Source organism: Hyperolius riggenbachi, chromosome 7 (assembly GCF_040937935.1).
Source record: "Hyperolius riggenbachi isolate aHypRig1 chromosome 7, aHypRig1.pri, whole genome shotgun sequence".
Classification (NCBI taxonomy): Eukaryota; Metazoa; Chordata; class Amphibia; order Anura; family Hyperoliidae; genus Hyperolius; species Hyperolius riggenbachi.
Genome location: NC_090652.1, coordinates 73,230,754 through 73,244,671, shown reverse-complemented (window position 1 = coordinate 73,244,671; position 13,918 = coordinate 73,230,754). Strand labels below are relative to the sequence as shown.

The 13,918-nt window shown below is 45.1% G+C and overlaps 1 protein-coding gene and 1 long non-coding RNA gene across 2 annotated transcripts in view; one reads left to right on the top strand and one right to left on the bottom strand.

Moving 5' to 3' along the window:
- MMP25 (matrix metallopeptidase 25) overlaps positions 1–13,918 on the top strand; it is a 37,939-nt gene that overhangs the window by 13,581 nt on the left and 10,440 nt on the right. Inside the window, exons 4-9 of the mRNA XM_068244080.1 lie at positions 878–1,146; positions 2,903–3,079; positions 3,170–3,248; positions 7,534–7,616; positions 7,696–7,848; positions 8,740–8,997. Of these exons, the coding sequence (XP_068100181.1) occupies positions 878–1,146; positions 2,903–3,079; positions 3,170–3,248; positions 7,534–7,616; positions 7,696–7,848; positions 8,740–8,997 (1,019 nt within the window). The remainder of the gene's footprint in view (positions 1–877; positions 1,147–2,902; positions 3,080–3,169; positions 3,249–7,533; positions 7,617–7,695; positions 7,849–8,739; positions 8,998–13,918) is intronic.
- LOC137524338 (uncharacterized) overlaps positions 1–13,918 on the bottom strand; it is a 128,919-nt gene that overhangs the window by 114,639 nt on the left and 362 nt on the right. The window contains exon 2 of the long non-coding RNA XR_011022661.1: positions 7,393–7,803. This is a non-coding gene — a long non-coding RNA (uncharacterized lncRNA). The remainder of the gene's footprint in view (positions 1–7,392; positions 7,804–13,918) is intronic.

Here is a 13,918-nt window from a genome sequence, read left to right as displayed (position 1 = left end):
ACTGTTTCTTTCCACAGGCTTATGCTGGGCATACACGGCGGTGTATTTTCTTATCAATCGAGCCGCTGACGGCTCGATTGATAATTTCCGACGTGTCCGATCACCGCGTGGATTGATTCCCGGCTCGATCCCTGCGGGCGGCCAATGAGCAAACGCGAAACGCTGATAAGGAAGTGCCCGTGGGGACAAGCGGGAATCGATCCGCGCGGACGAGTGGTGACGCGCCGGCATTGAGCCGCTGGCTCGATTCCGGCGCATAAACGTACAGTCTATGCCCAGCATTACACACCATACAATTTTCTGTAAGATTTTATGTTAGATCTACCTGCCAGATAGATAATTTCCAACATGTTGGAAATTATCTAACCATCTATCTGCCTAGCAATTAAGCATTGTTCTACTTTGCAGGAGATAGCCAGAAGACAATGCACCAGAGATAATGACCAGTCTCTGCCAGTACTTTACAGAAAATAATCTAATTACAGAAAATCTAACAGAAAATCTAACAAAAAAATCTAACAGAAAAATCTAACAGAAAATTGTATGGTGTGTACTAGGCATCAGAATAGTCAGAAGAGACTAATTCCTCTTCCTTTCTTTTGTTTATATTTGAATCAGTGGTGGGAGCTCACCTATAAAATTGCACATAAATTGTGTGTTTACTTGTTCCATCCTGACTTGTCTGTTTGCCCAATTCCAGCTACCTCAGGACATTGACTATCTATGAGAGTGGATGTTCTGTGGGCTGAGTAGATTTGGAGGCACTAAGGGGTCTGGCCAGTAGGGGGCCTGTGATAGGTACCACTAGACCACAGGGGATGTCACATGGGGGTACAAATAGGCCACTGCAATAAGCATTCTTTTATTCTTCTTACAGTGTGGGCAGCTTCCCCTCAACTCTAAGTCAAGGTGAGATTAGAACACTGATGAACAGTGCCTTGGAGGTCTGGGGTCGGGAGACTGATATCAGTTTCTCTGAGACACGGGAAAAAGCAGACATCCGAGTGAGCTTTGCAAAAGGAACCCATGAAGATGGATATCCATTCGATGGCCCAGGTGGTACACTTGGACATGCCTTCTTTCCTGGTGTTGGGGAAATGGCTGGAGAAACTCACATGGACAATGACGAGTATTGGACCTACAACAGTAAGCAGACAGTTTTAATCTTTGATGGCTACTTCAGTACTAAAATAACGTCCACATAGGAATATAGGTTACCAAAAGTCAAGGTTGGTTTTTGAGACTGTAAGCGCCTCATATTTCAGCCCTACTGCCCCAGAACCTACTTGCTTTATAAGGTTAATGAATGTCTAAAGTTAATGTATTGAAATGGTGTTTGAAATAAAGTAGAACCTTTATTCATCTAGTCCTATGGAGAAACAAAAGATGCAACTTAATCTTTGTATATTTTATGGTGAAAGCCATAAGTCGGCCAAAGGGGGAACTGGCCGTGCATTTCTTAAACTGACCAATGTCGTGGAACATCACCAGCCAAAGTCCAACATTGGCTGGCCAATGTGCAAAATGGCTTTCCTGCCATTTCACTATTTGCCCCAGTGTTGTGCCACTTATTTGAACAATATTATTATTATTAATGTATATAGCGCTATCATCTTCTGTGACATGAAGGAATCTGGAGAGGAGGGATGGTTAGTATTAAGCAGAGGATAGGTTAGTGTGTTAGGCAGGAGAGGTTAGTGTTAGGCAGATGAGAAGGGAGATTAGTATTAGGCAGAGGAGAGGGGAGGTTAGTGTTAGGCATGGAGTGGGGGGAGGTTAGTGTTAGGCATGGAGAGGGGCAGGTTAGGCAGAGGACAGGGAGAGATTAGTGTCAGGCAGAGGAGAGGGGAGGTTAGGGTTAGACAAAGGAGAGGGGAGGTTAGTGATGGGCCAAGAAGAAGGGGGGATTAGTGTTAGGCATAGGCCTGAAACTTGTATATTCGGAGTAAAACTATTTTTTTTACACCTCACCTGCCAAGGTACGAAGTACATCTAACCTTGGTCACATTGCACATTGCACATTGCACATTGGCAATTTGGGATCTGGCCACACTTCTAACGTTCTTCCCATAACAGGGACATGATAAGAACTCTGAGAAAATTCTTCATGGTGCAGTTTTGTTTAGCATAGAACATGAAATCTTGTTTTACAAAGTGGTCGAGGACTTGTTTCTTTGATCCTTGCGGTAGGGTTAGACTGTTGCCAGATGCCATCTGTGCTATCTATCCTGTGGTTTTCCTGTCTTCTTCATGTGACTCATTGATGGTCTTACCAACAAAACAAGTAGGCACATGATTTTAAGGGAAGGAAGTTTGTGTCACTTGATCTTCACGGAAGGCTATTGTTAAGTAAGCTTGTAGGGGGTCATGTTATGCTGTTGAGGTATGTGAGCCTCTTTACACAACATCCACAGGTCAAGAGAGAAGATGTTTAATTAAACAGAATTGCCAGAAAAAAAGCAGTTGTAAGTAATAACAGATCCATCCCAGACTGTTGAGTTAGATTGGCCACACACACACGCTTTGATTTCTCTGATCCATTTCTGACAGGTTTGATCACTTTGGTAGAACCTGTGTGTAATCTACTCCAACATATCCGATTGATTGGCTTTAAATCAATTTTAGACAGTTAATTGAAAGCCTTCCCGGACATTTTATAAAAACTCTGTGCGAAGAAGGTGCGGCAGGGGGGGTGGGTGATCGATAGCCATGTACGGTAGAAGTTGATAACCATTCAATTCAATTCCAAATAAATGGTGATGGACTGGCTTGGCATATTAAGCCATAATTGAGCCCCATATGAATATTTTTCTATTTTTCCTTTGCAGAAGCCATAGGGTGGGGCCGAAAAGGTGAGAACTATGCAGAACATGCCGTTATAACACTATGTTTCTTCTCATAGCGGACCAAGGTACAGATGTCTTTGCGGTGGCTGTGCACGAGTTTGGACATGCTCTGGGGCTTTATCACTCATCAGCAGATAACTCCATCATGAAACCATACTACCAAGGAACGGTAGGAGACCATAGGACCTACAGACTACCACAAGATGACATAAATGGAATCCAAGCTTTGTATGGTGAGCACAGGATCGGGCTTAGCAAAGTGACCAACCATCCACCTTGACCTTCTAAACAAGATAACAAACGCCAATATATTCTTTACTCAGGCAGAAGAGACAATCCCAGACGACCACCACCTCCAAGACCCACCCAGCATGCAATACCCCCACGAGGACCCACCTACCAGTAAGTTTCCCGTGTTTACTACTGCTGAAAAACAAAAAAGCCTAGGACAAAGGACTACTCATTCTGTAATAAAACAAGGCAAAACACAAACCATATCAATATATATCTGATGAGAAAAGCTATAAGGAGGAAAATGGCAGAGGTCATCATAGCTGACTCTTCCCTCTGAAAAGTGCTAAAATGACACTAAAGCAGGAGAAGTTTGCATACCAGGGGCCATATGCAATTCACATTTTCACCTGAGTTTTCTCCTAGGAGATAATTTTTCATCTTCGATTTAAAATAACTTTCCAGCACTTTTCAACAAAAAAAAAGTACCAAAAAGTAGGTGAAAAAGTACTGCCAAAATTATTTTGAGTATTTTCTGGCTTGCTGGTGGCTTAAAAAGGATTTTATTGACAAGTTTAAAATTATCCCCTAGGAGAAAACTCAGGTGAAAAAATGAATTGCATATGGCCCCAGGTATCCGGATTTTATTGGATTCAAGGTCAGAATCTACTGAAACGTTCAGCAGGGCAACCAGGCGAGTAGTGTTTTTCAAAAGGTAGGACAAAATGGGAGCATCCATATTTCTGCTAGTAAAGGTTTTCTGTAAGTAATGTGCATACCAACTCCAGAAAAACAAGTTCTACATTTTGCCATCATAATTCACCATTCCACACTCTTCCCAACATGGTCATTAAATATTAAACCTTCAGATGTCATTTACTATATTCTAGGATGGGTTGTAGCCAGATTCTTGATTTTTGAAGCCCATAAGCCAGAAGAATCTTCCACCACTGGTGGTGATGACAAATACCTAATGAATGCCTATAAGGTCCTAAAACAGGAGGGGACTGAGGCTGCACTAAGCAATTATAAGGAGTGCAATAAAAATTGTAAAAAAGAAATTAGGCTGGCAAAGATCGAAGCTGAAAATCAAATCGCTAGGGATATCAAATCTAACCCAAAAAAGTTTTACAAGTACATCAACTCTAAAAAAAGAAAGGTGGACTGTATAGGACTCCTAAAGGATGGGGGTGGGAACTCAATGGTGGATGACCAAGGTAAGGCAGAGTTATTAAATGCTTTCTTTGCTTCTGTCTTCACAAAGGAAACAGCACTGTTGCAAATTACAGAGGCAGAAGAGTCTCAATCTTCTAACTGTAATATTAAATACTTAACGCAGGAAGAAGTAAAGGCAAGACTAAATAAATTAAAAATAGACAAGGCACCTGGCCCGGATGGCATGCATCCTCGGGTCCTAAGAGAATTAAGTTCAGTTATAGCTAAGCCATTTTATCTTATCTTTTGTGACTCTCTTGCAACTAGCAGAGTCCCAGTGGATTGGCGTACAGCCCACGTTTTCCCATTATTTAAGAAGGGCAAAAAATCTGATCCAGGAAATTATAGACCTGTAAGCTTAACATCAGTTGTATGCAAACTATTTGAGGGGTTACTAAGAGATACTATACATGACTTCATAGTAGAAAATAATCTTATTTCTCAGCATCAACATGGGTTTACTAAAGACAGGTCCTGTTTGACTAACATGCTCAGCTTTTATGAGGTAGTGAATGCTAATATGGATATTGGGAATGCTGTAGATGTGATATACTTGGACTTTGCAAAGGCCTTCGACACTGTTCCCCACAGAAGTCTGGTGCAAAAGTTGAGGATGCAAGGACTGGGGAAGAGTTTGTGTGCATGGATAGGGAACTGGCTAATGGACAGAAGACAAAGAGTTGTGGTCAATGGATCGTACTCAAAATGGGAGACTGTTAGCAGTGGGGTCCCACAGGGGTCTGTACTGGGTCCAGTGCTTTTCAATTTATTTATGAATGACCTAGTAGATGCAGTAGTGAGCAATGTTGCTATTTTTGCAGATGATACAAAATTGTGCAGAATCATCAACTCTCAGGAAGATAGTGTTATATTGCAACAGGATCTGGATAGGATGGCTATATGGGCACATACATGGCAGATGAAATTCAATGTTGACAAATGTAAAGTCATGCATTTTGGTCGTACCAATGGTCTAGCACCATACAAAATAAATGGGATACAGTTGGGAACATCAAGCTTGGAGAAGGACTTAGGAGTACTCATCGACAACAAGTTAAATAATCATACTCAATGCCAAGCCGCTGCAGCTAAAGCGAACAAAATTTTGGGATGCATTAAAAGGGAAATAAAAACTCGAGATGCTAGCATAATATTGCCCCTTTTTAACTCTCTAGTAAGGCCACATCTGGAATATGGAATTCAGTTCTGGGCACCACATTACAAAAAAGATATTGCAGTTTTAGAGCAGGTGCAGAGACGAGCAACAAAATTAATACGTGGGATGGAAGGTCTCGCTTACCAAGAAAGGTTAGATAAACTGGGTTTATTTAGTCTAGAGAAAAGACGCCTTAGAGGAGATCTAATTAACATGTATAAATACATCAGAGGGCAATATAATAGCTTGGCGGATGAGCTTTTTGTCCCTAGGCCTTCTCAAAGGACTAGAGGACATGAGATGCGCATGGAGGAAAAACGTTTTAGCCATTTATTTAGGAAAGGGTTCTTTACAGTAAGAGTGATTAAGATGTGGAATGCATTGCCACAGGAAGTCGTTATGGCAAACTCTATACCTGCATTTAAAGGGGGCTTAGATGCTTTCCTTGCGTTGAAAGACATCCATGGCTACAATTACTAGGTTATGCCTAATGATGTTGATCCAGGGATTTTATCTGATTGCCATCTGGAGTCAGGAAGGAATTTTTCCCTTTTGGGGCTAATTGGACCATGCCTTGTGGGGGTTTTTTCACCTTCCTCTGGATCAACAGGGGTATGTGGGGGACGGGCTGGAGTTGTACTTTGTACTGGTTGAACTCGATGGACGTATGTCTTTTTTCAACCAAAATGACTATGTAACTATGTAACTAAGTTAATGCAACATGTACTGTAAAACTTCTTATAAAAGGTTTCGATCAGGGATGTCGAACTCCAGTTGAGGGCCGAGGTCCTCACATTTTTGGCATAACTCAAATTAATTGATGGGATTGAATCAGTAAAGTTGTGGTTCACATTTCTCAATTCATCCTGAACACTGACATGACCATTGAGGACTGGAGTTTGACACCTGTGGTTTAAATGGTAAATGACTACCAATATATACAAGCACCAACACTTACTTCATTTTTGATGTCATCGCTGCTATGTCCACCCAGGTACTAAAGATCTGGCATGTTATAGGGAACAACAACATTTAAGACACCAAGGGGCAAATACTCTGTTACTTGGATCTTCTAGAAAAAAAACAATGGTATAGCATCCTATTCTGAGGGCATGAAATGGTCCAATTTATTGATAAGTCCAGTGGTGAGAAATAAAAAGATATGTACAATCAAGGTTGAGTGAGAAAATGACAGGTGAGGGATGCAGCTTGGCCCAGGCTAACCAAGTGGAAGCTTGGGGCCCCACCCATGCTGTCAGTGCCGCCCTATCTTTAACTTGTATGGCCGCTGCTGTCTTGTCACTCACACAGTCCTCAGATCAGTGGCAAAGTGAACAGAGGGGAGAGCAGCACATTGACCATAGAGTACAATTCAGATGTGGAAGTGAGGTCATTGCTCATTTCCTGCATGTAAAAGCATGCTGCTTGGTTACTGTGCTCTCCTCTCCTCAGGTTGCTGCTGATTTGCAGGTCTGGGAGTGTTGGGAGTAAAAAGGCAGGAATAAGCTGTAGTACAGACCTCCACTGACACCAATGCCCTATATGGGGGACGGCACCTTTGGCTACCTATAATGGGGGGAGGGGTACTATTGGCTACCTATACTGGGAGTGGCTACCTGTACTGGGGGAACACTTTGGCTACTTTTATGGGGGGTGGCTACCAAAACTGAAGGGGTTCACCTTTTGCTACCTACGGTACCTATACTGAAGTGCTACTTTTTTGGGGGAGGGGTCTCTGACTGAGGGGAGGACCACAAATTATGTGCCACAAAAACCTTAGCAGTACCCTGACTGGGGTAGGTATGCAGTGAAACAATTTGGTAGGTATCTCCCTACTGTAGAAGGTCAGGAAACCAGAATGCGATTCAGTGCAGTAACATGGATCCGAAATGTGAGTTATGAGTGAAATGAGATTTTAATTTAACCAGATAAATGAAAACTTACCTTCAAAGCAGACTCATTCACGAAGCAAGAAATGGCCAATTTTCTCCTCCAACCAAGGTTCTCCACTTGACCATGCCCAATATTTATATCTTCATGCCAACCATGTCTTCTCCATGACATAATGGTCCATTTTCTCATCAGGCCTCGCTTTCCATACCCTGAACGCTGTTCCACCCACTTCGATGCCATTGCAAACATTCGAGGGGAAATATTCTTCTTTAAGAGTAAGAGTTAGATGATTCTATACATTGTGCCATTTACGGACAAGGTTCTGCCATGCTGACCACCATTTCCTGTTCTCAGACAGGTACTTCTGGCGTTTGCAGTCCACTAGGACTCTGGTTTCTCTCATTCCAGCTCAGCTTCACCATTTCTGGAATGGTCTTCCTCTTGATCTACCAAGGCTGGACGCTGTGTACGAACGACAGAACGACAGCAAAATAGTATTTATTGCAGGTCAGTTAAGAAATGTTTAGCAGACAAGTATGTGTATAAAGGCCACTCCCTCCTTATTTCCTGTTGTCATTTGGCCCTACCCACTCCTTCCTCCTGTTAATGCATTATTAAGTTAAAATAGTCTTTTTTTCAGAAGCCTATAAAAACTGCAGAGAATGTGTCAGTGATTCTTGTTCTAGGTGTTGCTTCTGCAATTATAATTAACTAACCGATCAGCAATCCTTGCACTATATTGATATGACCTAAGTAAGGCCTCTTTTCCACTAACTGTTTACAGGCAGTGAAATGCCTCTCCAACGCTCGCAACTGCTCCCTGGTAACTGCTGACTGCTGCCTGGTAACTGCTTGCTGAGCCCACAGTTCAGCAGTTCGTGGAAAGGAGGCTTAAGGGTTACAAATGTTTTGTGATCTACACAGTATATTGCTGCTCCGCCCCCCATGCCTTTATATTCCACCTATGAATCATGTTCTTTACCATACCTATGGCTGTAAGATGGGGACAACAGCTCGAGAAAAAAATGCTGGCCAAACACCACACAATTTTTTCTGCCCAATCAGACATTTGATTAAACAAAAACATCAAATTGGGCAAAAATTGTGTTTTCTAACAGCACCACAATCGACATTATGCAATCAGCAATGGCAGTTCTAGGAAAGGTCTATTGTGGTGCAATTGTATAGCTGGCTTAAGTGGAGATAATGTCCCTACTATTGTCCGCTGAGATATTTCCTCTGAATTAAACTGGGTACAACCTGTTGTAAAAACCCGCTGTATCAAATGGTCAACTAGAGGAGGATATTGGTGATCACCTCAAAAAAATGTGAAAAGTTCTTCCCTTGTTCACTCAGACTTGTTCTGAAAGCAAACTTTTCCTATGACTTTTCCTGCAGGAAACAAGTTCTGGGTTTTCAAGGACACAATGGTGGAACCCGGCTATCCACGATTCCTTTCCGACTTTGGTCTTAAAGTAGACAGAATAGATGGGGCCTTTGTCTGGAAGCATAACAAAAAGACGTACTTCTTCCGAGGCGACAAGTTCTGGAGATATGATGAGAAGAAAGGGAAACTAGATGATGGATATCCACATGGCATTAACCTGTGGGAGGGATTGTCTCCAGACATTGATGATGTCACCAGTTGGGTTGATGGTGAGTCATATTATTGCCACTGGAATTGTACTGATGCTTGTTCTTTACTGATGCTTGTTGCTTACCATGGTAAAACGTCAGCAGGGGCGTAGCAATAGAGGTTGCAGAGGTTGCGACCGCAGCGGGGCCCGAGGGGCCCTCCCTCAACTGCAGTATTAGCTCTCTATTGGTCCTGTGCTCCTATTAATCGCTGCTATAGGTGCTTTGAGTAGTTGTAATCATTTACAAAGTGCTCTCCATCCCCTTCTTGCACCCTTCTTGACACTGTAGTTGCCATTGCCAGGTTTTGGTGCGCCGTATCAATTGTTAAGTATAGAGTGCTTGGGGAGCCCCATTGTACAACTTGCTTCGGGACCCATAGCTCCTTAGCTACGCCACTGAACGTCAGTTACTATGACTTCACAAACGGCACTTTATGCTTTCCACATCGTATACTTTAACAGTCACTCCATGTTAAACTAATATTTTATTTTGAGGGTGACACTGGTGTGTTGAATCTTCTTTGTCTGTACACGACTTCCCTCTGGTAGTTTGTTTCCCCCTCCCTACTCCCTTTCCGCAATGGAGAGATCTCCCCGCTCCCCTCCCGCAACAGAGAGATCTTGCCCGCTCCCCTCCCACAACAGAGAGATCTCCCCCGCTCCCCTCCCACAACAGAGATCTCCCCCGCTCCCCTCCCACAGAGAAATTTCCCTGCTCCCATCCTGCAACAGAGAGCTTTCATTGCTCCCCTCCCGCAGCAAGAGAGATCTCCCTGCTCCCCTCCCGCAGCAAGAGAGATCTCCCTGCTCCCCTCCCGCAGCAAGAGAGATCTCCCTGCTCCCCTCCCGCAGCAAGAGAGATCTCCCTGCTCCCCTCCCGCAGCAAGAGAGATCTCCCTGCTCCCCTCCCGCAACAAGAGAGATCTCCCTGCTCCCCTCCCGCAACAAGAGAGATCTCCCTGCTCCCCTCCCGCAACAATAGAGATCTCCCTGCTCCCCTCCGGCAACAAGAGAGATTTCCCAGCTCCCCTCCCGCAACAGAGAGATCTCCCTGCTCCCCTCCCGCAGCAAGAGAGATCTCCCTGCTCCCCTCCCGCAGCAAGAGAGATCTCCCTGCTCCCCTCCCGCAGCAAGAGAGATCTCCCTGCTCCCCTCCCGCAGCAAGAGAGATCTCCCTGCTCCCCTCCCGCAGCAAGAGAGATCTCCCTGCTCCCCTCCCGCAGCAAGAGAGATCTCCCTGCTCCCCTCCCGCAACAAGAGAGATCTCCCTGCTCCCCTCCCGCAACAAGAGAGATCTCCCTGCTCCCCTCCCGCAACAATAGAGATCTCCCTGCTCCCCTCCGGCAACAAGAGAGATTTCCCAGCTCCCCTCCCGCAACAGAGAGATCTCCCTGTTCCCCTCCCGCAACAGAGAGATTTCCCAGCTCCCCTCCCGCAACAGAGAGATTTCCCAGCTCCCCTCCCACAACAGAGAGATTTCCCAGCTCCCCTCCCGCAACAGAGAGATTTCCCAGCTCCCCTCCCGCAACAGAGAGATTTCCCAGCTCCCCTCCCGCAACAGAGAGATTTCCCAGCTCCCCTCCCGCAACAGAGAGATTTCCCAGCTCCCCTCCCGCAACAGAGAGATTTCCCAGCTCCCCTCCCGCAGCAAGAGAGATCTCCCTGCTCCCCTCCCGCAGCAAGAGAGATCTCCCTGCTCCCCTCCCGCAGCAAGAGAGATCTCCCTGCTCCCCTCCCGCAACAAGAGAGATCTCCCTGCTCCCCTCCCGCAACAAGAGAGATCTCCCTGCTCCCCTCCCGCAACAATAGAGATCTCCCTGCTCCCCTCCGGCAACAAGAGAGATTTCCCAGCTCCCCTCCCGCAACAGAGAGATCTCCCTGTTCCCCTCCCGCAACAGAGAGATTTCCCAGCTCCCCTCCCGCAACAGAGAGATTTCCCAGCTCCCCTCCCACAACAGAGAGATTTCCCAGCTCCCCTCCCGCAACAGAGATTTCCCAGCTCCCCTCCCGCAACAGAGAGATTTCCCAGCTCCCCTCCCGCAACAGAGAGATTTCCCAGCTCCCCTCCCGCAACAGAGAGATTTCCCAGCTCCCCTCCCGCAACAGAGAGATTTCCCAGCTCCCCTCCCGCAACAGAGAGATTTCCCAGCTCCCCTCCCGCAACAGAGAGATTTCCCAGCTCCCCTCCCGCAACAGAGAGATTTCCCAGCTCCCCTCCAGCAACAGAGAGATTTCCCAGCTCCCCTCCCGCAACAGAGAGATCTCCCTGCTCCCCTCCCTCAATGGCGAGTTTTCCCCTGCTCACCTTCTTATACTCCAGCTCATCTCCACACTTGAGAGATTCCCTGCCCTCTTTCTGTAACAGAGATTTTCCTGCACCCCTCCCACAACAGAGACATTCATCATTTCAAACATAAATTGAAAAAAAATATTCAATAACCGAAAAAAGAAAATTAAGAGGAAAAAAAAATACAAATAAAGTCACAAAATACAACAGCTGATTCATTACTCCAGCTAATTCATCTACCCATATATTCAGTTCAAACCTCTCCACTTGCTTTCTAACACTTAGGAGGGGGAAGGGATCCTATTGGTCGACCATTAGTCCACGTTAGTCAAGGGAGGGCTATAGTATTAGTATTGGACTGGGAGGACTGTCCAACCAGGGATGTGGTTTCAACCAGTTGGAGACGATTTGTTTTCTGGCTATTAGGGTTCCAACAGTGATTATTTTTTGTCCATGTTCTCAGCTGGTGAGGAGCCATTATCAACAATTAGGCTTTAGACACAGTGCTTTTCTGACCATCAGCGCTTTCTGAGTGCTCTTCTGTGCAGGCGCAGACGGCTCGTGTCTGAAGTAGAGTGGAGCTGATTTGGCTTGGCTATTCCCACCGGAGACCAAACAGTAATCCGCTAGCGAGCCTGCGCAAGGCACCTTACAGCATTGTTTTACTTGGAGAGCCCAATGACTACTGCTCCAGACCCCAACAAGCCCTCGTCAGCAAACTTTCAGGGAAGGGTCCTGATGCTTGAACGGAAGGGGGGAGAGCCTGTTCAGGATCTACAGGGAGGCTTCCCCCCCCCCAGGGAAAGTACCCCCTAGGGGTACTTTTTTCCACTAAAGGTTTACTTTAGACATTAAATATTTAATAGAACATGACTATAGTTGCTCAAACAGACTTTTGGATAGTCCCTGTAATATTACCGATAACTCCCAGAGTTAAACATAGGGCTTAGCAATTGGAGATTTCCTTTTTACAGCTTTTAAGCTCCATCTACACAATACGATTCTTTGTGCGATTCAATTGGCGATTCTATTTACGATCTGATTAAATCCACCATGTCTGATCAGGATTCGATTTGATTCAATTCAATTTGCCTTTGTTTTTCAACGGCAAATTGAATCCGGATCAGACATTTCAGATTTAATCAGATCGTAAATAGAATCGTAATCGAATCGCACAAAGAATCGTATTGTGTAGATTGGGCTTTAAGAATCTTACCACCAAGGGTGAGGAAGACAATAATGAAAGACCTGATAAGGCTGACAACTGGGGTCCATCTGAAAATGGCACCTGCGAATAATGGCGCACGGTGTTGCCGCTAATCCGTTTGATGCTTATCGCTATTTAAAGGGACACTTAAGTCAAACAAAAAAAATGAGTTTTACTCACCTAGGGCTTCCAATAGCCCCCTGCAGCTGTCCGGTGCCCTCGCCGTCTCCCTCCGATCCTCCTGGCCCCGCCGGCAGCCACTTCCTGTTTCGGTGACAGGAGCTGATAGGCTGGGGACGCGAGTGATTCTTCGCGTTCCCAGACACATTAGCACCCTCTATGCTGCTATATGGTATATGATATATGCTATAGCAGCATAGATGGCGCTATTGTGGCCAGGAACGCGAAGAATCACTCGCGTCCCCAGCCTGTCAGCTCCTGTTGTCACCGAAACAGGAAGTGGCTGCCGGCGGGGCCAGGAGGATCGGAGGGAGACGGCGAGGGCACCGGACAGCTGCAGGGGGCTATTGGAAGCCCCCAGGTGAGTAAAACTTTTTTTTTTTTTTACTTAAGTTTCCCTTTAACGTTAAAGCCTTATTGCTATTTATCGTTAAAGCCTTATTGTTATTTAGCGTTAACACACACAACCCTCTCTGTACCTATCCCTAACGCTAACCACCCCCTGGTGGTGCCTAACCCTAACCACCCCCCTGGTGGTGCCTAACCTTGACAGTGTTACATTAAATGCATTCATTGTTTTGCAGTTATATAAGCAGTTTGGCTTATGTAGGGCACTATTGATAAATAACGTTACTATGCACAATAACGTCTGCTGTTTGGCATATGAACGGCACTATTGATAAACGACGTTTGTGTGTGCCGTTTTTCTTCTTTTTTCCCTGTGCGCCATTATTATGCAGTACTAACGATAAATAGCGATAAGCGTATCTTTTTAATGCGGCGCCATTTTTATGCATAGGCGCTGTGCGCCATTATTCACTGATCCGGCAACTGAGCCTTCAAGGTACTGCTAGAAATCCCTCTATATCCTTCCAGTAGAAATTCCAGGACCACAGAAATGGACAATCGAATGTTGATTTTCTTAACCACAGAGTAATCATCTTCCAATATTTTAAGATCTTTGTTACCACCTTACGACTACCCATGTAAGTATGAGCCACTTTATCAGAGATACCAGTTTCTCTCAGCCAATTTAAATCAGGATCCAAACCGTCAGATCCAACAGATGTGGATGTCACAGTGTCCCAATAAAGTAGGTTTGACCATGAAGGCAGATCCCAAGGAACTTCCTTTATTCAGGTTCTAAGAAACGAATACAAACTCCACCTCAGCCACGCCGAAGCTATTAACATCAGATTCCTCAATTCACCCCATTTGCTGAGAACTGCTGGAATCAGCTGCAGCGGAGGAAAGAATTAAAAAAAA